This window comes from Sprattus sprattus (genome assembly GCF_963457725.1).
Source record: "Sprattus sprattus genome assembly, chromosome: 2".
Lineage (NCBI taxonomy): Eukaryota > Metazoa > Chordata > Actinopteri > Clupeiformes > Clupeidae > Sprattus > Sprattus sprattus.
Genome location: NC_137921.1, coordinates 33,257,271 through 33,283,097, shown reverse-complemented (window position 1 = coordinate 33,283,097; position 25,827 = coordinate 33,257,271). Strand labels below are relative to the sequence as shown.

Sequence of the window (25,827 nt, the reverse complement as noted above, 5' to 3'; positions counted from 1 at the left end):
TTTTACGGTAGATAGCTACATGCAAAGAACCAGTCAGTGGTTTCATTCATAGACTTTGCAGTCTGACAGATGTTTAAAAATCACGTTTGATCTTACGCGCCTCACGTTTAATTTTCTGTAAATACAGTTACAGGTTTCAGAAAAGTTTGGACGACTTCGAAGCGGTTTTGAAGTTTCTTGGCGGCGAAGAAAATTGATATGGCGACTGCAACTCCTAGCCGGGCGGCCGCAAAAACCCCGCTGTCTCCGACGCGGATTTCGCGCTTGCAAGAGAAACAAGAGTTGTCACATTTGAATGATAGACTCGCCGTTTACATTGATCGTGTTCGGTCATTAGAATTGGAAAATGACCGTCTTATGGTGAAGGTGTCCGAGAAGGAGGAGGTTACCACACGAGAGGTAGAGTGCCTTGTTTTTTTATTATGCCATGTGTAAGCATGGTACCGATAGCCTGCTTGTTAGCATAGTGTCATCGATGTTAGCCTCTCTAGCCGAGGAGTTTGACTTCTAGTTAAAACGATGCTGATTGAATTCAAAGCAACCCAATGGTGGTGGTGAGACGTATGTATATGTCTCAGTTGCCTACATCGTTGCTGGCAGGATAATATGATATAGCAAATGTCCTAATTCATTATATGGATATTGGCGAACCCTCGTTGTGACATGGCTTGCAAAATGTTAACGGCTAGCTTTTCAGTTAGCTAGCTAGGTAGTGTGATGGTAGCTAGTTATCATTGACTTAACGCGGTAGCCTTTGGTCTTGTACCACGAACGTTAGCTGTACTATGTCCATTATAGGTGGCCACTTAACTAGCTAATTTTAACTATGCTATTTTGGGAGTCTGTTTAGTTCTCGTAAAATAATAATAGTCTGCAGACATGCTCAGTGGGCTAGTTAGCTGTTCAAAAAATCCCGCGGCTGAAAGCCAATTATTTTGTTCAGAGTTCTAAGAGTGTTGTCATCTGGGTAACATTAGTTATACTTGCTAATGAAATTACCATTGATTTAACAGAAACTTCCATGCCAAGCAATACAAGATTTTGTACCTAATCATAGGTTAATGAAAGATGGCTGTGAGCGTTTTGGGTCACTTGGGGGTGTTTTCCAAGGGAAAATATGTGGCAGTAATTGTCTCCATGTGTGTGGGGTTAAATTCTTAAAAAAAAAAAAAGAATACATAAAGTATGTTACAACTGTGAGCATTAGACAACTCCAAGGTCAGTCAGATCCAAGGTATTGTCCATTTCATCAACAGTCGTAAATGTCCAAAGTGTCAAATGAATACATTTGATTTGGGGAGCCGAGCTTTTGCACAAATGTGATATTTGCAATAACGCCCAGGAAACCCACTCTCAGTTGTTTTTGATGTAGGAGGGTGACGTGACTGTGTAGGCTTCTACTAGTCCCTCCGCTGATGGCAATGTGCCAGATGGGAGTGGCCGATGGGCTGTTGGAATTTGAATATAGCGATAGTAGCACGCGATTGCAGAGACTGGAAAATAAATTGCCATGAGAATTCTTTATTTGGAGGGCGTACTTTCAATTTATAGCAAATGTAACTTGGGGCCTGAAGTACATTTGCTATGAATTGAAAGAGAAAGTTTTGTGGTGTCCTTGTTTTACACACTAATTGGTGACATCCTGTGGGCAATTTCCAATGTACAACCTGGACCAGTAAATAAATAACCATGCCGAAAAAGAAATGAATGTATTCTCTGCCACTTGCCTTTCATCAGGTTTCAGGGATTAAGGCTCTGTATGAGGCGGAGCTTGCAGATGCTAGGCGTGTCCTCGATGAGACCGCACGGGAGAGGGCCAGGCTACAGATTGACCTCGGGAAGGCAAATGCAGAGCTGGATGAGGTCAACAGGAAGTGAGTTACGCCCTTCTCATTCACCTTTCATCAGCTCAACGTCAGTTTGCAGATGAGGAATATCTTTTTTGTTTAAGTACAAAACTTTCAAAGTGTCTTAGAAGGGAATCTTCACTCAAACGCCTTATATTGTTTGACCCATTTCTGTGCATAAACATCACCTAAACTATTTGAACTACAGAGCATGTGTAACAGCTTGATCACCCTGGCTTAAAGGACCATCCCATCTGTCTTTGCTAAATGCAGGGGGCTCTTGAAGGGCATTCAAGTAACCAGCTAATCTGATCTTGTCTCTTTGTAAAAACTACATATTAGTTACAGGATGGTTAGCATTGTTCTGTATTTTATTTTGAATAAATGGGAACTTGCAGTGTTGTTGACCTTTTCACGATGACATTGCAATTGCATTAAAACTGAAGAATATCCTTTTAAGATGTTTATAATATGCTTACATAGTCAACAATGTTTTCATGACCATTTAATGTAAATTGATGATTTATTTTATTTTCTCCCATCTCAGCTTTAAGAAGAAAGATGGAGACCTTATTTTGGCCCAGGCCAGGATTAAGGAACTGGAGGGGCAGTTCAACAAGAGTGAGGCTTCTCTCAACACTGCAATGAGTGAGAACAGTGCACTCTCTGCAGAGCTTGCAGATTTGAAAGCTCAGCTCACCAAGGTCAGCAGATTAGCTTCAGCTTTTAATTCTTTGAATTCACATTTACATTTTTTAACTGTGTTTGTATAGAGAACATGAGTTAAGAGATGCACAGTGGCCTCATTAACAAAAAAAAGGGAGGGGGGGGGGGGGGGGGGGGTTGTAGGTGTCTCAAAATTGTCTTCAATGTGTGGGATGAATATGGTACAGTTCGTTTTGAGGAACCTGTTCTCTGCCCTGTCTGGTTGAAGTCTCTGAGGTGTTGTCAATGTGCTATTGCAGGCTGAGGATGCTCATGCAGTGGCTAAGAAACAGCTGGAGGGGGAGACCCTGATGCGTGTTGACCTGGAAAATCGCTGCCAGAGCCTCACAGAGGATCTGCAGTTCAGGAAAAGCATGTTTGAGGAGGTGGGGTCTAGCTATCTGAATGAACTGTTCACCTGTTGAAAGCATTGTCATTTTTAGATTTTGTAGTGTGATGAGCATATCAGTTCCTCCAGGATTTTGCGTTTTTATGCATTCACATAAATTCAAGGATTTCCCTGACCTCTTATTGTCAATATTTCCGCAAAAAAATTATGCATCATTTGTGATTTATTTTATTCAACTCAAAATCAACGTAATTTTTTTGGACTTGCAGTAGCAAATTCAGTTACTTTTGGACACAACACTTGCAACAAACCCTCGCGAGATCCTTGGGGGACTGGCACATAGACTAGTGTTGCTTGTGTTTTCTAATGTTCCGATGTGGTGTTGTGTAGGAGGTGCGGGAGACCCGTAGTCGCCGTGAGAGGCGCATGGTGGAGGTGGACAGTGGAGTTCAGCCGGACTACGAGTCCAAGCTGGCCCAGGCTCTCCAGGACCTGCGCAGGCAGCATGAGGAGCAAATGATGATCTACAAAGAACAACTTGAGCTAACTTTCCACGCTAAGGTATCATATTTTTAAATGTTCCCTTCTGCTAAAAGGAGGTTCTTGTGCATAGCACACATTGTGTGATTTAGTTTAGTATTCCGTTGATAGCCCACAAGGGCCGGGGTTCTCAATCCTGCTTCTGGCTAAATTTAAATATTCACATTAAAAAAACTATCAATTAAACTGAATGCTGTGTGTGAGAGAGAGTCTTGTGTGTACACTAACTAGTATTTATCTCTTGCAGCTGGATAATGCAAAGCTTTCATCTGACATGAATGACAAGGCCATGTGTTCAGCCAGAGAAGAGGCCCAGGAGGCTCGCATGCGGATTGAGAGCCTTTCTTACCAACTGTCTGCCCTGCAGAAGCAGGTACCTTAGCTTTTTAGTGTTTGCTAAAGTGGATATTGAAAGCAAATGTATAAAAACAGCATTAGGTATACTCCTGCCATATAATTCATTCCAATTACAACTGGGCTTTGGGATAAAAGACAAGGCCTAAACAAATACAAAATAACACATCTACTGCCACCTGGCTGGGACCTCTAGTTGTCTGAAGTCTAATTTAGCAGTTTTTTTAAAAGGAATATTTCCATTATGATGGTGTGAAAAAAAAGATCCTTTTATGTCTTCATTGACATGTCATCATGCCCAGAGTGGTAGAGATGGGAGGACCAGTCGGTTGTATCAAGACAACATAAATGTGCACTGTATTTGATTCAGGCTGTATCAAGACAACACTAGGTGCGTTTCCATCCCATGTCTAAATGCGCATTATCTTTATGCAAATATTTAATCCTGGTTGGAAACGCGTACGATGCGCATTAACTTCCCCAATGCGCATAGAAATTCGATTCGCCAGAAGGAGGTGGATTAACTAGTTATTCGAATTTAGTTAATGCGCTTAACTTAGATGGAAACAGTTTATTCGAGCGATTCGCTTCTTTTGTGTATTTGTTTATGTTCGGAGTTGGACTATACGTCCTGTTGCAGTGAGAGACAACCGTGCTGCTGTCTGCCCCGAATGTGATGTTCCTCTAGTGCTTCTCAAACTGCCAGCTAATACACCACACCTCATGCAGCATATGCACTTGCTGTTGTAAACTATAATATATCAATGGTTGCGGTTTGTTATTTCCCCTGAACATCATCATCATTACAGTTTATTGTAGGCTAACTGATTAACTTAATTTACGTGCAAACTACGTGGACATGTTAGCTCCCCAGACGTACATTTTTGTTGTTGTTGTAAATTATTGTTTTTTTGTTTTGTGATCATTGATTTTATTCTATAACACCTGTGGACCTGGTGTGCGCGGTTGTTTCGGTCCGCAATCTCTTGCGCCTAGCCCAGGTATGGTAACTTAATATATGTCTTTGCTTGTACTCGGATGGAAAGCATACTGCATATAAACATCTATGTACAGTGGTCTTGCTGACGCCGGACGTTTCGCCCACAACACGGTATTCTCCGCATGTTGCAAGTTTGTAAAGCGCAATTGCAATGGGCTCGTCGCCGGTAGGGACAGGCTTTCTGCAGCAAACACTTCCAGGCAACACATCAGGCCCTATCCGTTTCGACCCACAGCTGGTCAGTGAAGTGGGCCTTCACCAAATTAAAAAAAATCCCTAGACCGTGCTTGTTCCCAGATGTACGGACGTCTGCGGGGTACGGAACTCGCTGCTATGTGAGTTTGTAAAACATGTTAAAACCGCCTTAAAAACGCCTTCTCTTTCTAGCAACTATTAAGGCAAACAACTAAAATGCTACAGCATTAAAAGTCCCGACGGCAGAGAGGAGGGCGTCCATTCTAGCGTGCACAAAACTCTTCCTCCAAATTAGACTAAAGACTCGGGTGAATGGAAACGGTCGCTCAATGCGCATTTGTTTTATGCGAATCACCGTGAATGTGAATCGTTAATGAGAACGAGCTGAATGGAAACGCACCTACTAATGTGCTCTGTATTTGATTCAGGCTGTATCAAGACAACATTAATGTGCTCTGTATTTGATTCAGGCTGTATCAAGACAACATTAATGTGCTCTGTATTTGATTCAGGCTGTATCAAGACAACATTAATGTGCTCTGTATTTGATTCAGGCTGTATCAAGACAACATTAATGAGCTCTGTATTTGATTCAGGCTGTATCAAGTAATGTGCTCTGTATTTGATTCAGGCCGCAGCTGCAGAGGAGAGGGTTCGTGAGCTGGAGGACATGCTGTCCAGCGACCGAGACAAGCACCGCCGACAGATGGACGCCAAGGAGCGCGAGATGGCAGAGATGCGGGACTGCATGCAGCAGCAGCTCAATGAGTACCAGGAGCTTCTGGACGTCAAGCTGGCTTTGGATATGGAGATCAACGCCTACCGCAAGCTCCTGGAAGGCGAGGAGGACCGGTCAGTGTGTAGACATGCTCAGAGCCAGGGCTGCGTTACGGGAATTTATCCCACATGTTTTACCCATGCTGTTAGTGTTTTGATTAGCTAACTTGTGCTTTTTCAGTGCGTGAGGTTGTAGGCCATCCAGACATGAGATGAATGAGTCAAATGTGTCAGAGCCTTTGTTCAGGGTCAGGTGTAAATAGATTTGTGAAGAGAGATGATTCCAGAAAGTGGAAGATAGACATGGGTTGAGCCCATGAACTGCACTGCAGGGAAGAGCATGTGGTGACCATACAGCCATCTGCATTAGACAGAAAGGAGCACATTTTCATCCAGCCAGAACAGAGTATTAGCAGATGAGATGGTAGGTGCTAGGAGCGGACTAGTGGAGCTGCAAGTTTTAAACAATAACTTCTCCATAATGATGGTTATTCTGACACAATTCCATTGGGAAAAATGCCATACAATGTGGAATTGAAAGACACAGACCTTTAAATGAATGTAGTGGATAACTTGCATGTCGGCTCTCCCCCTCTCCAGATTGCAGCTGTCCCCCAGTCCATCCTCCAAGGTCACCGTCTCCCGTACGTCAGGCAGCAGTAGGTCAAAAAGGAAGCGTGTGGAGATGGAGGAGCCTCTGCTAGTCAGTGCCCCCAAAATCCACATCAACCAGGAGGCCGAGGCCACTGGCAGCGTCACAATTGAAGAAATGGATATGGAAGGAAAGTCTGTCACCCTAAAGAATAATTCTGAAGAGGTATGCATATTTGTCATATTCAAAATTATATAAAAGTTACCACAGTGTGTATATGTGTGTTTATCTGTCCTGTCTGTTTGTTTTTTTAATTTTTCACAATCATACCATAGTTCCTGATTGAAACCAGCAGCTCATCGCTGCAGAGTTAAAATGTTAGCCACTACGCTATTTTAATGACTCCTTGGCTGATGTACTATATATTTACTGCTTCCACTGGCAAGCACGGCACTGTTTTTTCTGGATCTGGTCCAGTAGTTAGTCTTGTTGTTATGTAAGGTATACGGAGGTTAGGTTTTTGTAACTTGCATGATGGGCTAAATCAACACATTCTGCGTAGAATGAACCATTTGTGGTCGTTTCTAAATTGCTGCGCTGCTTTTTCACGTGTGTCTGTTCCAGGACCAGTCCCTTGGTAGCTGGAGGCTGAAGAGGCAAATTGGTGAAGAGGAAGAAATTGCTTACAAGTTCAGCCCCAAGTATGTCCTCAAGGCTGGCCAAACTGTTACGGTAAGACTGGAGCTTCCACAGCAGAGCTCTAGCCCTGCCTTCGTTTTGTTTTGTCTAATGGCTGACTAATTCATACTTTTGTATTAAATGTATAGTTTGCCATTGAATCACGGTGTGCCTATGCTTAGATAAGTGTTTCTTTTCACGTAAATGATGGCCAGTCTGACACAGGCATCATATCATATACAGTCATGGACGAAAATGTTGGCACCCTTGCAATTCTGTCAGATAATGCACCACTACTCCCAGAAAAGAGTTGCAATTACAAATGCTTTTGTATTCACATGTTTATTTACTTAGTTTGCATTGGTAAAACACAAAAAATCTGACAAATAATGCCAAATCTGACTTTATTCCACATAAAACTCAAAAAAGGGCCGAACAAAATTGTTGGCACCCTTAAGAAATAATTGTATTTTAGGCATGTAATTCTCCTTTAATCTTTATTTAAACTCACCTGTGGCGAGCCACAGATGCTGGTAATACAGAAATCACATTTGCAACCAGTTAAAATGGAGCAAAGTTGACTCGACCTTTGTGTCTGTGTATACAGCGCTGAGCATGGGGAAAAGAAAGAAGAGCAAAAAATTGTCTGAGGATTTGAGAACCAAAATTGTAGAAAAGCATGGACAATCTCAAAGCTACAAGTCCATCTCCAGAGATCTTAATGTTCCTGTGTCCACTGTGCGCTGTGTCATCAACAAGTTTACAGCCCATGGCATTGTCACTAACCTCCCTGGATGTGGAAGGAAGAGAAAAATTGATGACAGAATGCAACAAAAGATTGTTTGAATGGTGGATAAATAACCTAGAACAACTTCCAAATAAATTCAAGCTACCCTGCAGACAAAGGGTACAACGGTGTCAGCTTGCACTATCCGTCGCCATTTGAATGAAATGGGATGCTATGGTAGGAGACCCAGAGGACCCCACTGCTGACACAGAGACCTAAAAAAGCCAGACTTGAGTTTGACAAAACTTTCTTGGGGAAGCCAAAATCATTCTGGGAGAACGTCCTGTAGATAGATGAGACCAAAGTAGAACTTTTTGGTAAAGTAGTTTACAGACAACGAAATGAGGCCTTCAAAGAAAAGAACACGGTCTCTACAGGCTAATATGGTGGAGCTGGACCGATGTTTTGGAGTTGCTTTGCTGCTTCTGGAACCTGATGCCTTGACTGTGCATAGCATCAGAAAATCTGAGGACTACCAAATAATTTTTGGCCGCAATGTAGGGCCCAGTGTCAAAGTTGGGTCTCCGTCAGAGGACATGGGTCTTCCAGCAGGACAATGACCCATAGCACACTTCAAAAAGTACCCAGAAATGGTTAAGACAAAGCACTGGAGAGTTCTGAAGTGTCCGAGATGACTCCAGATCTTAATCCCATAGCACAACTGGGGCATGATCTCAAATCAGTAGTTGGCAGAAGGCACCCTTCAAATGTGAGAGACCTGGAGCAGTTGGCAAAAGAAGAGTGGTCCGAAATTCCATTAGAGAGGTGTAAGACACCTCATTAATGGTTACAGGAAGCAATTGATTTCAGATATTTGTATTTCTTTATTTTTAAGGGTGTTCTCCCCATTATAAAGTTGAGGGTGCCAATAATTTTGTCCGGCCCTTTTTTGAGTTTTATGTGGAATAAAGTCAGATTGGGCATTATTTCTCAGATTTTTTGTGTTTTTCCAATGCAAACTAAGTAAATAAACATGTAAATGCAAAAACATTTGTAATTGCAACACTTTTCTGGGAGTAGTGGTGCATTATCTGACAAAAGTGCAAGGGTGCCAACATTTTCGTCCATGACTGTATACTTGACACAATGGACATATTTTCACAATGGTTTTCACTAGATGGCTTCTCTAGTCATGGAATTTCAACATGTGCAGTATGGGCACCCACTTTCACCAGGGTTGGATGGTAAGGGGGGGAACGGGGGAACCACTATGTAAAGCACAACTCTCTTGTCCACATCTACATTTGTGAAATGTCTAATTGTTCACTTCAACAAATTTGCTAACTATAACAGTACCTCTCCTGTGTCTACAATGCGTCTGACTGAAAGCAAAAGGAGGTGCCCTTTGTGAAGTTTGTGCTTTGATGCTTTTGCCAGGTTTGGAGTGCTGATGCAGGGGTTGCACACAGTCCCCCTGGTAACCTCCTGTGGAAGGGGCAGAGTTGGGGCACTGGAGATGACATTCTCACCACCCTAGTGAATTCAGATGGAGAGGTATGGTTGTCATAATGAATAGGGGAAAACACTTTATTGAATAGGATAATAAACCTGTAAGTTGTTATTTTGAGAAGAATGAACGTTTAATGAAGTAGATTGCATCATCTTATGTATTAACTTATTTCCAGGATGTTGCTAAGAGGACAGTCACAAAAACCATGGAGGAGGTGGAGAATGGAGATGAAGAAAATGGAGACTTTGAGGAAGAGGATATTTTGTACCAGCAGGTAAGTTACTTGTAATCGCTGAATGGAGCTCGAGCTGAAGGAGTGTTATAAATGTGCACCCAAACTCATCTCCATGTTCTCTGTTTTAGGGAGACCCAAAGACGCGGTCCAGGGAATGTGCAGTCATGTGAAGAGTGTGGAGACCTCAGCCCAGTTTTTCTCTTACAATCCTTTTATTCTGTAGAGCCACTATTTTTGTACACTCCAGTCCTAGGTTCTTGATTAATCCCAAATACCCATTTGACTTGAGCTATTTCTCATGTGTAAACGGACCTCATTTCCAGGTTAACTTGAACAATTGCAGCCACTGCATCTATGGTAACTATAGTAACACTAGATCTATAGGTCTCTGTTAGTTGGTGAAAATGGGAACTCCTTCTTCTGTGTACTTTTCTCAAGCAGCAATTCATATTTTAAGAATGAGTTATAGGAATCAGCCACTTCCAATCGTCAAAGGTCCTTGTATTAGTGTGAGATATTATCACTGAGATATTGTCACACACAGCCCACAGTCCTTAAAGATCAGAATTTTCTTACATCCCAGTTTGTAGTTAATGATTCTGTAAAAAGAATCTTCAACTTCAATCAATAGAAAATAGTCAAAAGTAGCTCAGAAGCTCAATGAAAACCATTGTATAACTTGCTGAAATTAGTGATTATAAACAATGGTTATGCAGATCGTGAACAGCCTAGAGGTATTTTGTGTCTCTTGTATGGCTTGGAGAGCAACTCGACCTCTATCATGTATTATTGTTCAGTAGATTGTAACTGACAGCTGATGCATTGCTTTTTCTTTTTATATATTGGCTTCGCTGATCAGATGAACGGGGTGGAAATGTCATGAAATTGGTACTCTAAAATGGATTAATTGGTCAAACATTTCTTAAGATATTAAGATATTTGAATACTATACCCTAGGCCCTATACCATAGGTATAGAGTTTCTGTACCCTGCCTCACCCAAGTAAATTGCTAGTCAGTAGTGATTTACTTAGCTGTGTTATATCAAATGAATCTTAAGAGCTATAGCAGTAGTAGCATTTGTTGGTAAATGGGGAGTTTGTTGAACGTCACACCAAAGAAAAAGTTGGTAAAAAAGCAAGTGTGTACTTGAGATCCCGATTGTGTGGATCAGAAATATTTTCAAACATAGTGTTGAAGAGTTGCCTTAAAAGTGATTTAAATTTTCTGCAAACGTCAGTTCCAAAGCACGTGTTTGATGGTGGGGGTTAAGAAGTTGTGAGACATGCAGGGGTACAATTTCAGGGTGTACTTTGGCTAGCTTGAAAATAAACGGCTCTTAAGCCTGAGCGCAGAGTTTCCACCCAGTTAGCATCTGATGCTGTTATCATCAGTAATAATAGTAACTAATCATATGTGTGTTTTTAAAATTCGAAAATGGTTTCTCAGATAAGTATGCACAAAATATGTGGTGTTAAAATGTGAAGTCTGCCAGCACAATGCTCCTATATGCCTTCATTGGGCACTTGTAATGTTTGTACTTGCATCAGATATCTGAGAAATTTAGTTTTTAAAAGGGCATCTTGAATTTATAATAAAATGTATAGCAGTGTAGTACATTTATTTAAAAAAAAAAAACTAAAAGTTGGTTCATACCAGTTGAAGATGCTGTATTACTGCTAAATTTGGCACTGAATTGAAAAGGAGCAAGTACAGCATAGTTGTTCTTAAGGTGCTTAGGGGTCTGTGACATCATAAGGTGCTAAGGCAGGGGTCTCAAACTCAAATTACCCAGGGGCCGATGAGCGTCTGGTCATTGGGGGGCCAGATTTTTACAGTAAACATGGGGTGGCCCCTTAAAATCAATAGAACTTTTCTATTTTTTGTTTTGAATCAATGGAACTTCGCGGGCGGGATAAAATTGCTTGGGGGGCTGGAATTGGCCCGCGGGCCTGAGTTTGAGACTCCTGTGCTAAGGGGTCTGTGAAATTAGATTTGAAAATGATTGATACAGCCCCTCTGGAAGGCTTATGGGATACATTTGCCATGTTTTGTTCTTTTTTGTCATTGACGTCTGGGAAACAAAATTTTCAACGCTTATGTTTGCAGTGCTTTGCCATGTTTTTAAAAATGTGGTTATTTTACTCATTGTTTACATGTCTATCTTTATTTTTAAGTTCTCTAATGATGGTAAAGTAACTTACAACAACAATTATATTATTTTCAAATTAGTGCCTTCGAAGTAAGGCATATTTTGAAATTGAGATCTATTGCCAGCATGCATTTGCTTGAGTGAGTCACACTTGTGAATTAGTGATTCTGGACCAGTTCTGATTTAGGTATCAAGTCGTCATGCACTGTCCTAAGCTGATGTTTTTCAGGTTTGAATAATGTGACTGACAAATGTTACTCAGAAAGCTTACAAAAAATACTTTTAATGAGGAAAAATAATGTTTTAAACAGAGCATATTTTAAGAGTTATTTTTTCTTAATTACCCAATGTGGTAAGTTGTGCACTCTTGAAGTGCAATCATGTGATTTAGAGGCTATCTAGTTTTGAGCCATATTTAAATGTCGTGTAGATTCAAAGGGGGCTTTATCATCGTAAGAGAACTTGTATGGGTCGAATATAGAGAGAGCGCATGCCAAAAGTGTGTTTCTTAATTGAATTATTACTTTCATTTGAATTTTTTTGTATTTACAATACAATAAATGTTTTCCATAAAGTGGTCTTTAATGTGTCTATTTGTATTTGCAGCAATGTCTTTGTCCAATTTTTGTTATGTTAGCTGGCCCTAATTTTCCTGTTTCTCAGTTGGAGTAAATGTATTGCATGCTAACGTGTCCTTTTTACCTCATTGGTACTTACAGTGCCCTCCAGAATTATTGGCAAACGTGATGTGAAAACAATTTTTTACTGTTTGTCCTCATGAGCTTTCATTCAAAATATTCACAAAAATAAAACTTGAAAGTAACTAAATTGAAAGAAACATTGAATTTTCATCATAAAACAAAAAAAATTCTCAAAAATAAGAGTCACAATTATTGGCACTCTTTCATTTAATATTATGTGCAGCCTCCCATTGCCAAGATAACAGGTCTGAGTCTTCTCCTTTAATGCCTGATGAGGTTGGTGAAGACATGGCACGGGATCTGAGACCATTCCTCCATACAGTATCTCCAGATCCTTTGGATTCTTAGGTTGACACTTGTGGACATCTCTTTAGCTCACATATTTTCTATGGGGTTAAGGTCGGCGGACTGTGATGGCCATGGGGAAACCTTTATTCTGCAGTCGGTGAACAATTTTTGTCTAGATTTTGAGGTGTGCTTCGGATCATTGTCCTGCTGGAAGGTCAAACCACAGCCCATTTTAAGCTTCCTTGCAGAGGCTGTTATGTTTTCGTTTAATATCTGCGGGTATTTAAAGGAGTCCATGATACCATGTACCCTAACAAGATGTCCAGGGCTTTTGGAAGCAAAACAGCCCCACAACATCTAAGATCTTCCACCATACTTCACTGTTGGTATGAGGTGCTTTTCTGTATGGCTATCTTTTTGTCTACGCCAAACCCACCTTTGATGGTTGTTGCCAAAAAGCTTTATTTAGGTCTCATCTGACCATACAACCCGGTCCCATTGAAAGTCCCAGTAACATTTGTCAAACTGTAGGCCCTTTAGTTTGTTGTTGATTGACAGCAGAGGCTTTTTTCTGGCAACACTCCCAAACAACTTGTGGTGATTTAGGTGGCATCTGATGGTAGTTTTTGAGGCTTTCTGAACCTAAAACTCAATTAACCTCTGCAATTCTCCAGCTGCGATCCTTGGAGATTATTTTGCCAGTCGAACCATCCTCACTCACGCTGCGTGGGGTCAATGTACACACACGTCCTCTTCCAGACGGATTCTTAACATTTTCTTTCGCTTTAAGCTTCTTAGTTATTGCTATGGTAGTGGAAATGGGTCTTTTCAACTGTTATCCATTTCCTGATTTGTGCAGCTCAACAACTTTTTGTCGCATATTGTCACCGTGTCCTTGGTTCTTTCCCATAGTAATGAGTGACTAAGGGAACTTGGCCTGTGTGACTCATCTTTATACCCCAGTGAAACATGAAGTCATGGTTGACCACTTAAGAATTCCTTATCAAGCAGGTGAACTTAAAAATGTAAAACATGATTGGAAATATATTTCAGTTAGATTTTATTTATAATCTTTTCTACGGGTGCCGATAATTGTGGCACACATGTTTTGGAGAAATATATTTATTTAATGTCAACTTTTTTTTTTCTTTCAATAAATGTACTTCAATGAGAAGGTGTTTTTTGTGAGCATAGCCTGTTTTGCACATATTCACTAAGGGTGCCAATAATTCTGGGGGGCACAGTATTCCTGAAACCACTCACTACTTCATTGCCGACTTATTTAATTTGAATAAGGCCTGATCCGAGTACAATATTGTCCATGACTATGTGAGTGATGGATTTTGACTGAATCCAAACTGTATCTACAGATGAGTTTGGGTTGCCAGGGGTCCTTCAAAATGTGTGTATATCATCTCTAGTGTGTGCTAGAAGTAGATAATGTACACCAAAACGTCCTTAATAGTGTATCTGCCTACCGTCAATTATGAGGCCTTTAACACGTTGTTACCATCGTTATCAACATTATTTTTATTATAACCACTGTGATATTGGATGGATTATCTCATTTAACTCTATGATATCGAGAATTTAGATAGCAGATCTTAATTCTACCCCGCACAGGGACTGGTAGTTAGAACTTTAAATAAACCAATCAGCATCTCAGGTAGGCGGGAACTAGTATTTGTGAAAAGAGAGGCGGATTCAAAAAAAACAACCTCGATTTTGAACCTCGAATACGTAGCATATGTAGAATATACACATGTACTATTAACTAACATTATTTAAGACAAGATCTATGAGTCATTTGAGGTAGGTTGTAAATGCATATGTCCAGCATCAAGGAGGGACATGATTTCAACCACGCTGCATGTTCATTTATGACAACAGAAAACAGCGAGCTAGCTAGATTGCTATTTATCAGCCCCACCGTAGCATTTGTGCGGCCATCACTTTAGCTTTATGCTAAATGTTTGTCTTCAAGATAGCTTTTGTGGACATTTACAAGTCATGCTGTCTGAAGCAGCATCACAGCTATGCAAAGCGGTGAGCAATGAAGATCCAAGGTAATCAAATGTTTTGAAAATAAGAACATAATTAGTTGGAAGTTACAATTGTAGCTTGCTCTCAGCCACCAGCATTGTTCTAGCCATACTGTTCTGTGTTTACGCGGTCTCCGACACAAACTTCAGCAGCAAACAGTATTACATTAACGTATGTATTGTTACTAATATAATATGACCCATCACTCACATCAGCAGACATATGCACACTGAAAGTCTCTTGTTGAGATACGTTAAGATAGAACCTAAAGAATGAACCTCTCTTGACAGGTCTGTGCAGTCACTTTTGTCCCAAGGAGCCAACCCTAACTTCATTCTTGAAAAGGGTGTTGCGGCCGTACACTTAGCTGTAGGTAAGGAGTCCGAGAAGGGTATCCGCTGCTTGAAGCTTATTTTACAACATGGCGCTGACCCGAATCTCAGGTTAGTCCGGTGCTTCTCCTATTTTTGTACCGCTACAATAACATGAATACATTGGATATATTGTTTCACCATGTAGGCTACATGAGACACAATGAACAAAATAAATGTGTTTTCACAGGTCATCAGAAGAGCTCACCCCCCTCCATATAGCTGCTCTATGGGGGTGTTATCAGAATCTGAAATTACTACTGAAAAATGGTGGCAATCCAAATCTTAAAGACCAGGTAAGATTTGGTCAAAATTCTTTTTTAAATCGTTTCCGTGCAATAATGAATGAAATTAGTGACTGATATGTAAGCCACGGTAAGAAGCACTAGGCAAATGTAAATGATCATGTATGCATTGTGTTTTCAAACTAGTATGTTAAGTGCAAGTATTATGCACAACATCTTTGAAACATGTTTTTTAGGATGGCAACAAAGCTGGTGATTTGGCCGAACAACAGGACAACCACAGATGTGCATTGCTTCTCTCTGAACACGAGTCCCAGGCAGCACAAGCCGAGCTGGATGACTTTCCCAAGTTCCAATACTGTAAGACAACTCGCCTAATTATCATGTGTTCTGTACAAAAGCCAACAGGCTATATTGATCCCATTTTGATAATAATTAAGAGTAACACAGTTTGATGTGAACTACTCTCTCAAGATAATTGTTTTTAATCCTTGCAAATTAATACAGTTATATATAATGTTATATAAATATAATGGAAAAGTATTTTTGTTTTGTAAAGAAAGAAAACACAGTACTTTGAAACTAATGCTTTTTTAAATGAACAAAGACAAGGCACGAATGTTGCAGTTCACATTGGATTTTTCTTTTCAGCTGTTTACTCAGGCAAAGTTGGAAGAGACTCCTACGGTTCTGCCATCGACGAATACAGCAACGCTTCTCATGGACTGTCCATGCTGAGTGACTTTGGGGAGGAGGCTTTAAGCAGCACACGCAGGTTCTCATCTCTCAACTTCTCAGGAGTAAGTGGCAGGCCAAGCTGTCGAGGGGCCAATCGGCTGGAGCTCTCTGAAATCTCTGAACTTCGTGGTCCTCAAGATTCGGTTTGGGATTTTGAGCCGCCGTCCGTCCTCTCTAGCACTCGCATGTCTGTGGCGGGGATCAGAGATCAATCAGTCCTGCCGGTTCTTCAGGAAGATGTAGCGTTTTCTGACCGCAGAACTTTACACTTTGAGCATGTGGATCAAAGGGCCTCTGATGCCCTCCCTCCTCCACATCCTTCAGCTGTTTATTCAAGACGAGTCAGCCGCAAAAGCGTCAGCTTCAAAGACGTGGACGAATACTTTCCCGTGTTTGATGCCGAATCTCACAGACAACACCCCACACAAGAGAGTTCAGAATCTTGTGATTCTACCGTTGACTTCTCTGACTATTCTGAGTTCTTCAATTCAGAGCGAATGGCTACTGTGTTGCATCATCAGGGCATTGATGTCACATCCCCTGATCATGTTTTTGTGTTTTACCGTGACGATGCCAGCACAGATGTGGACTTTGAAAAGACTGTCCTGGGATGTTGGCCAACTGAACAAGAGACTCAAAATGCAGTGTTCACTGACAATGTCAGTGATCCCAAGAGTCAAGCCCAACCTCCATCTAGTTCGGGGGGCAGCAGCAGTGAGAACAGTCAGTACAGTAGCTGTGACAGTGAGGAATACAAAAGCGCTATTGGGGTTTCGCTATTCCAGAAGAATGGATCATCGGTGGAAGACGTCTGTGGAAGCACTGAGGAAGAGAAATGTATTCTGAAGTGTACTGCTACCGAACTACAGTCTGAGAGGGTGTCTCTACATAATGGTGCAGATTGTTTTCAACCAAAGAAACCCAGTGAGGGGCAAGCGGGGTTGGATGTCCCAAAGTCAGAAAGGGACTCTACACAGGTAAACCACAGTGCCTGTGTCGGTGCAGAGTCTGCAGCCCCAGTGGCAGAGATTACAGAAATGATGAGTAATCTCCCGTTTGGGAGAAAGATGTCAAAGTGTGAGTTGTTTTCACCAAGAGGAAAGGAGCTTCAAAGTGGGGATTGTGACATGGGAGTGAGTCCTTTTGTGACTGGCAGGACACGCTCGAGGCTAAGCCGCTGCTCGCAGCGAACCAGCCAGAGTTCAATCTCACTGTCGTCCTCGTCTCTTTTTGAAGTGTCCTTGCCAACACCAACTCGCATGTGTCGCCCAACAAGATCACAGGACAGTCTTGCAGACCTGAAGCACACAGTAGGAGATGTTTACTGTTCCTCGCCCTTCTCAGGGGGCAGGTATGGTGAGACCTTGAACTCACAATCTCAAACAGAGACTCTGAGGGCTGATCAGTATTCTGCCTCATATGACGGACTTAGCCAGGCAGATACGGTAATCCTTTCAGACAGTATGGCCGATACTTTTATCCTAGCGAAAAGAATCAGTGAGAAGGTTACACACCCGTTTGGAATCACCAAGGGTAACGCATTATCAGCTGATCTTGGCAAGGGGAAAGTTACTAATGGTGATGAGTTTATCACTGATGATCTCTCCAGCTCCAGTGAAAATGGGTCTGATTGGGGGATGGGGAGTCTTCCTCTGCCACAGACAGCGACTCCGAAGGGTAACACAGAGAGTGTGGAGCAGTCTTGGATCACTGATCTGGAGTCTCAAACGTCGTCTCTGGCCAGTGTTGGCACACCACAGAATCCCCCCGACACACCAGGAACCGGATGCACCTCGAGATACAGCATGAGCCGCTTGTCTTGCCATTGCAGGCCCCAGTCTCTGGCCAACCTGTCTTACACCCCGGGAGGGCGTCCTCATCTAGTAGACGTGGACAAGCCGGTGGAATACCTCTACACGGACGAAGAGGAGGGCCGCGAGCTGATTGAGACCCACATGCCGCCCACAGCGAACACCTCCATCAGCTCCAACATCAGCAGCACCACTTGTGATGAGACGGTGCTTTACGACTGGCGCTCCTGCAAGATTAGCCCAAGCAAAGGAAAGGAAAATGTCAAGCCTGATGATGACATGGTTAAGGAATTTAAAGGTTTGACAGACAAGGTTTTGAGAAAGAAGCTGGTGGAGCTGGGAGAAGCTCCTGGTCCCATAACTAACCGGACCCGACCTGTGTACATTGAAAGGCTTCGTCGCCTTCAGCAAGAAACAACCAGTCAACCACAGTCCGTCCAGTGCATTACTGGTAAGTGTATCAGTATGAATGATTGTGACTTCTATTATAAAATGAGTATTGAATACAAACCATTGCTGTATGCCTTGAGATAGTTACATGTTATGAGTGAGGTACAAAAGTCTGTCTGTCCTTTTTTTGCCCCATTATAGATTTTAGTCCTGAGCTCAGAAGGGCTTTGCACACATTTATTTTACCCAACAGCAAATTTGATGAGCATGTCGTCTGTGAGCAATTTGACCAACCTGACCAGAACAAGAAGTGGCGTGAGGGTGTCATTAAGTCCAGCTTTAATTACTTGCTCCTTGACCCCAGGTAAAAAAAAAAAAATGTGGTCTGATCTTCCATTGGAAGGCATTTTGACCAGGTGCAATTCTAGTATTTGAATAAATATGTGTTTATCTCCTCAGAGTAACAAATAACCTACCCTTTCGGAGTCAAAGCATGACGCCTAAAGAGTGTTTTCAGACCTTTGTCAGTGCCATCTTCTATGTTGGCAAGGGCAAGCGCTCTCGCCCGTACAGCCATATGTACGAGGCTCTGGACTACTACAGAGGAGATAAGACTTCTAAGGTGGGCTGCTCTTACAAGATTTGTATGTCTGCTTTAATAACTTTTTGTCTGTAACACTTGACCTGAAAGAGAACAGCGTTCGACTTTAATGTCTGAGCACAAATTGTCTTCCTGTGCTTCAGAAACTCTGCTCCAAGGTGAAGCACATTCTGGCCGTGTGGAACGCAGAGCGTGGGGTGATATCCCTCCACTGCTTCCAGAATGTAATCCCAGTGGAAGCATACACCCGGGAGGCTTGCATGGTGGATGCGATCGGTGGGTTACAGTATGGCACATGTTGTATCAGTTATTCAACACTCTTTCTGTAGAGATCTCTATTAGTCCCTCACACTCCACCTCCACATTGATTATGGGATGGAAGTGTGCTGTTGGAGTGGACACCACCTACTGGCATCATAGTCCATGTCCGTCTCGCTCACAGATTGCTGTAGCTCAGGTAGTAACAGTGGCGTGCTAACTCATTCCGGTTGTCCTTCCACGCTGATGTATAGAATAGAATAGACTTTATTTGTCATTGTGCATTAGATACACAATGAACTTTGTTTGTGCAACCACTAAAAAAATATGTCTCCTGTATAAATTAGGTGTGAAGATGCTGACCAACCAGAAGCGAGGAGACTATTACGGGGTCGCGTCCACCTGGGCAGCGAAACGCAAGCGGGAGCTGGGGGTGCACCTGCTCTACCGGGCCATGCAGATCTTCCTGGCCGAAGGGGAGCGACAGCTGAGGCCAGCGGACATCCGGGTGGGCCACTGAACATTCCGGAGAGGGAGCATTGATGGGCCAACCAGTGGAGTTAGTGGCCGTATGAACTGCCTGGCCGGGCACTAAGCCTCAGACATTTTTGTAACAGTAATTTCAAAAACAGGGGTTGACCACTAAGTCCAGTCAAACAGCAACACTGGACACCAAAAGAGGTGTGTGTGTGTGCAATATATTCATCACACCAACTGATATCTCAAAACAGCTTCTGAGACTGATAGAGGAGCATCCAGAGGTCTGAGCACAAGGTGTCACTAGCAGCTTGTAGAGGAGACTGAAGCTTCTTTTGGACTGATGAAGGAGAAATACATTTCATGATTTTATGTCAAAGTTCAAGGACATTGCTCTGCAGGCCCAGGGCTATGCTGGAGGCGTTATTCCCAGTTAAAAAACAACTTAATGAAATATGTCCAATCCTTTTTTTATTAAAAACAGGGACCAATATGTCTACGCATAGGATAGTTAGTTTGGGAATACTTTGTTGCTTTTAAATCTAACCATTAGAATGTACTGTTGTCAGGTTACGAGGTAGTTACATGTTTCCAAAGCAGCATTCAGTGAATTGTAAACCTTTTTAGAACACATGAACATAAGCATTATTTTCCTAAGTCACGGAATATGAAAAATGAAATTCAGATGGTTTTAGTTGGTGTCAGTTTGAAGGGGTGTTATCAGGTACTTCACAAAAGTGATTTTTTTTTTTTTTACTTTTACACCATAGGGAGGTGGACAGATGCATTTTGTTAAGATTTGTGATACACTAGGAAGATTCTATTATGGATTGGTGATGTTTGTGTAAATATAAAAAATTGCTTTGTTTGTTTTTGTTGAATATGTTCTGATTAAGCTGCATAGCTGTGCATGTAGGATGTCACATCACACATTTCTATGCCTTTAGTATGCATCTTTGTGCTCTTTTTTTTAATAAATTAAGTAATATTTTTTTTATGTATGATGTAAATGAAATCTTTGTTTATATTATTTCATCCTTTTTAATAAAAACATAGGCATTCCCAAAATGGTTTCACAGATGTTTATTTGTTTAATTGGTGACCGTAACCACAGTGATAGTTCAGACAGATAACACTGTTCCAAATGTGTGAGTAAAATACTGTTAGATACAAAATACCAGTGAGAAGTCAGTGTTCAAAGACAGAATAGGGTGGTGTCTACCTTGTCTAAACAGTCCAAAGAACATATATTCTCGATAAAGAAAACCAAAGTGTTAGTTTTGCATAGTTGTTGACTGTTCAAAAAATGACTACTGCCAGCAGCGTTTCCCTGTCTTGACAAGCTCTTGGAAGGCAACAAATATTTAACTCCGCAATACATTGAGATTAGTATGATTTGCAATATAATTCGTTCAGAATATCTTCCATGTATTCTCAGACATTGCAGAAACACAATTTGTATCCCATTTGAATAACACCACATCATGTTCTTTAAGGTAAGGCATCTGGACTTAGTCCAAAGAACACAATGCATATTGTTGATACAGCGTTTTGCAGATATTAACTTTGGCTTTGATAAAATGTTTTGATAATTTGGGAGTTTTCTGTATCATTTTAAAGGGATCAGACTCAATATTTCCACATGACTCATGAATAAAATAATGAAACCTGTGTTAACAGCAATAGTCACAATCAGTGCATCCAACCTGTTGTCATTCTCTAACATTTTCAACTCTTTCTCTGTGTAAACCTTACACTTTTTATATAAAAATCTGAATAAAGTTAATATCCAGCAAAAGTACTTCCTATAAATCAAATGCTCTTACCCAAAGAGCATAAAAGAATGACACACTGAATAATTTTTCATGGTAGTTAGTTACAGTAGTGAACAACATCCCTCCATACATTGCTTTGCTTTTACTTCACTTAAATGACCATTAGATGTCACAAAACAGCATTTCAGTCTTACCCAAACTTGCCTGATTCACCATACGCCCTGGGCAACCCAACACCACCATACGGTGCCACACAGTATCATAGACGTGATGTGCAAATGAGCCATAGAAAACCGATTGTGCAAATGTCTCCATTCCGTTTGCTTTTGTACAGGTGTCCCATGCCTACCCCGGCAACATGCTCCCTGTGGCGGCTGCTCATTCCACCTATACCTAGATCCACTACGGCATACACCATACCAGGTCTTGTACTGTTCGAGTCGTCGACTGTATCTATGTCAGTGCCGTGTCTAATACAGTATTGACAGGCCCTCTTAGAACTACCACCTTCCCTCCTGTATACAAAACAGCTTCAGAAAACAACCATGAAGGGGCTGTCCTTCGGAAAGAAACAGTGGGCCATCACACTCGTCCATGTCTGTCGTGTTGAGTTCTTCGCTGTTTTGGTTGGTCCAACTCCTGTGTTCTTCTGGAAGGGTCATCACCCCCCAGCGTGAGAACACTAGGCACAGCCTCAGAGCAAGCCACTGAATCTCTTCCTTATGAAAAGAAAAACAGCTTCTAGGCCGTTACTTGGTTTTGGCGTCTGACGATGGCTTAGTGTCCTCGTTGACAGACGTGCTGTCAGGCGCGGGCGCGGGCTTCGCCTCCTGTTTGGGTTTTTTGGGGGCGTCGGGCTGCCAGAGGAAGAACTCGTGCAGGAGGGTGTTGACGGTATCAGGGCACTCCATCATCACCATGTGACTGCCCTCGTTGATGATCTTGAGGAAGGCCAGGAGGAGAATCTGTGATGGGACAGACATGATGTGTCAGGGTGGTACCGCAAGAAGGGACAGGTGGGGGGGGGGGGGGTTGTAAAGAACACATTTGCCAACTTCCCTGAAAACCTTCTGCCGTATTAATGCAACGGCAAATCAAAGCTGACATTTATCTTCTATTTGTTCAATGACCCCTAATGGCCCTTGTATGTAAAGAGAAGACTGAAGTGTTGAACTGAGAGGGGCCTTTTCTGGGAATGTGATGACATACCTCCGCCATTCGCTGATCTTCTTCAACTGGCACAAATTTGTCATACATGCCGTGCACCAGCAGGATGGGAACAGTGATTTCTGCATGGTACACCTCATCTCCCTCTGGCCAGTACTGTCCGCTCATCATGGCCCGCAGGACAAAGGAAGACACGTTGAAGGCGTTGCTCTCTTTCAAAAGCTGTTTCTCTTTCGCTCCTTGGTGAGCAAATCCAGCTCTGAGAGGGAAAGAATCAGAGATGGAAAAAACACATCATACGTACAGTACATAATGATTATATACAGCCTAAAAATCTGTCCTTTTATTTCTGTAACAGAATGGTAGTAATATCAGGGTGTTATTGCAGGACCACTGAGGCAAGAACTGTATACACCTGTAGGAATAGAAGATCGCACTATATAAAGGGTGCCAATTAAGGCCCGCCTCTTGGTCTCATTGTTGTCTATGTTTGGAGCTTTGGTCAGGTGGATAGCATGAAGTCTGGTTCTGTTCTGTTAATGTGTCTTTAGTGTGATTTAGGCCTTAAAGTATGGGCGAGGGTTAACTGTATTCACTAGCCTCGAGTCAACTGCTGTAGTTATTTAATTGGGCTTGAATTGTTGTGACTTTTCACTGTTTATTTGGTGGTGTATTTGTCTTTTCCTTGCCTGTTAAGCTTTTTTGTTAAGTCCAAGGCAGGAGGGCCGGCCTGTGCTGAGAGACTTCACTCCGTCTACTTCCCCCCAGGTGGCTAAGCCAGTGACCAGGGGTAAATGGGTATTCACTCAATCGTAGATGATTTTACCCTGATGCTTTTCTATTTTTGTACCTTTTAATAAATGAATAAAAGAGTGGTTTAATGTATCTTATTTATTACCTGCTGATCATAGTTAACAACTCAGTGACCACTGGCCATAGCCAGGGTGTAGGGTGCTGGCCGTAGACAGGGTGGAGTATGCTTACTACAAGGCCTTTTCTTTGAGTTTGAGTTGGGGTGTTGTGGTGACCTTTCAATAACAAACATCGTTTTTGATGGCTTTTGTATTTCAGTTGCAGTGTATTCACTTCGTTTGTTTGTTTTTACTTGCTCCAAGTAGTAGGCTGCTACCCCTGATCTCCCTGCTAATTTCCCTGCTTTCCCTATTTGACGTTGGCTTACGTCCAACTGATTGGAATACAGGTACAACTATAGAGTATTTTAATTCAATTCAATTCAATGAATTCAGTAATGAATTTATAAAGAATTCCATTTCAGCTGACTGAAGCAGGCTTGGTCACAATGTGTACATCTGTAAACAACTCTGAGAGAGCTCTCACTTGAGAAAGCTCCAGGACAGGCAGGGGGACAGACAGTGCAGAACACAGGCTGGGAGGTTGAAGATGGAACAGATGCTTGGCTCCAGAGCGGTGGGCCCCCCCCCATTGATCATCACCATCTTGTGGACCTCCTCGGGATACTCGTGGGCCAGGAACGTGCAGAAAGAAACACTGCGAGAACAGGTAAGAATGTTTGCTCTCTTGTTTACAACAGCACAACAACTTTCCATTATTTCACATAAATGTTTAAGCTCATTCATACAGGTGATTAAGTATTTAAGCATTACATTAAATGACCAATTGCACACAAGGTCAGTGGATCAAAACAGAATATGCTGCCTGTCTGTTAAAACAGTTTCCCTTTTTTTTTTAAATGAAGATGAAAATCTGTGACCATAAAGATGGGAAACAGGACGCCCAGAGGCAATATTACAATATTTAATATTGGATTACACCCCATTTGCATTTGCTCACATCTATGCATGATTTTGTTGTGTTGATGTATTTCTACCTTCGTGTAAATTTCTCTTAATATTTCCTATAGGTTGTATTAGGTTACATTGTCAGAAATTATCACAAAAAATGACATCAATGTGCATCCACATTAAGGTCGAGATTCTTGAATGTGATCCTTTACATACTTTAATGCGGATCCATGTGTTAAAATAGTGTATGTGTGACATATTTGTGTGTGAGGGGTAGTGAGCCATCAGTGTCAGTGAGAAAGCAGGAAAAGACTGCTCTATGGAAATCTAGAGATATGAGGCATACTTCCTGGGTACACTGTCATAATTGAAAATAGACTATGTCAAAGCAGTTGGACTTACTTTTGTTTCAATGATAAAGGGACTTTTTTAGCCCAGACTTATTGATTTATTTTTCTTAATTATTACAGATAGGGTGAGGATTTTATGTAAGCTATGGCATTTTATAGTTGCCTATAATTTAGTGGTCGATTAAAGTAGTCTATAATTTTGTGCTGTAACCTGTAAACAGTTTTTCAGAAAAGCTGTGTGTAAAGATTGCGTGTAAAAAGTTAGAAGTTACTGAGTTAAAATTAAAAATGTTTGTCAACTTGCCAAGTAACAAACATCGTTATCCATATCCATCAGGATACTCACCCATAAGAATGCCCAACAAGAATATTGCGCTTTCGAGCATATCGCTTAAATATGGCTCTCACATCCTCTGCCAGGGCATAGAATGTGTAGGCGGCCGAGACCTGAGGTACAGAACTGGCCCCGTGCCCCGCCAGGTCTGGTGCCACCACCTCGTAACCCATGTGGGAGAAGAAGTCCAGCTGATTGCCCCAGATGTCCAGTGAGCCGCCCACTCCGTGAATGAAGAAAAGCACCACGTCTGAATGTGAGCCCTTGCAGCAGGTGATCTTCCTCTCACAGTCTATCACCACCGTGCGCTTGGGTTTACGCCGCCGGCGCTGAGCTGCCTGTGGCTGCTGCACAACTGGACCGTCCGGGCTGGGTTTGGAGTCCGGGGAGGAGCCGACCACAGCTGCGTTGTTACAGTCTGACACCTCCACCTCTACCGTGCTGTTGGGTTCAGGCTCCCCGTTCTGACAGTTCAGAGTCTCCGAGCGTGCAGCGTTGCTGAGGTTCTCGATGTAAAGCTGCCCGTTGCGATACACAGAGATTTTGCGCTTGCAGGGTATGCTGCCTACCTGACCAGACAGATCCTCGACCACCTGCCGATCGGGGATGATGTGCCGGACCCGGATCACCCGGCCAGGCTTCACCTCAACAAACTCGAAGCCATCCGCAGGCTCAGAGGTTTCTATGGGAACTACAACATTGGTTGGCCTTCCTGTCAGGCAACAGATGATCCTTTCCATGACACCAGCCAACATGGTGCAGCCCTACAGTACACACAAACAAGGCAGTAGGAAAACATTACTACATGCCTTTCAAAGTAATCACTGTTTATTTCCAAAGAACGTCAACACAGGA

At 42.1% G+C, this 25,827-nt stretch overlaps 2 protein-coding genes across 2 annotated transcripts; one reads left to right on the top strand and one right to left on the bottom strand.

Moving 5' to 3' along the window:
- Positions 1–12,207, top strand: lmnb2 (lamin B2). Its single transcript, XM_080833677.1, has 12 exons — positions 1–399; positions 1,738–1,874; positions 2,395–2,551; positions 2,813–2,938; positions 3,292–3,462; positions 3,689–3,814; positions 5,622–5,842; positions 6,368–6,584; positions 6,984–7,091; positions 9,202–9,318; positions 9,450–9,548; positions 9,638–12,207. The coding sequence occupies exons 1-12, from the start codon at positions 199–201 to the stop codon at positions 9,677–9,679; spliced, it is 1,722 nt and encodes a 573-aa protein (XP_080689803.1). The 5' UTR covers positions 1–198; the 3' UTR covers positions 9,680–12,207.
- A 9,900-nt stretch (positions 12,208–22,107) lies between these two features.
- LOC308382002 (protein ABHD8-like) lies at positions 22,108–25,727 on the bottom strand (the record flags this gene model as incomplete). Its single annotated transcript, XM_080859682.1, has 4 exons — positions 22,108–22,323; positions 22,568–22,784; positions 23,864–24,034; positions 24,985–25,727. The coding sequence occupies 4 exons, from the start codon at positions 25,725–25,727 to the stop codon at positions 22,108–22,110; spliced, it is 1,347 nt and encodes a 448-aa protein (XP_080715808.1).
- Between the last annotated feature and the right edge of the window lie 100 nt (positions 25,728–25,827).

Excerpts from the sequence above, each read along its gene's own strand:
- lmnb2 (XM_080833677.1), top strand. The coding sequence starts at position 199 with ATGGCGACTGCAACTCCTAGCCGGGCGGCCGCAAAAACCCCGCTGTCT. Across the intron at positions 2,552-2,812 it reads TGAAAGCTCAGCTCACCAAG|GCTGAGGATGCTCATGCAGT; the intron begins GTCAGCAGATTA and ends GTGCTATTGCAG. Across the intron at positions 3,815-5,621 it reads TGTCTGCCCTGCAGAAGCAG|GCCGCAGCTGCAGAGGAGAG; the intron begins GTACCTTAGCTT and ends TATTTGATTCAG.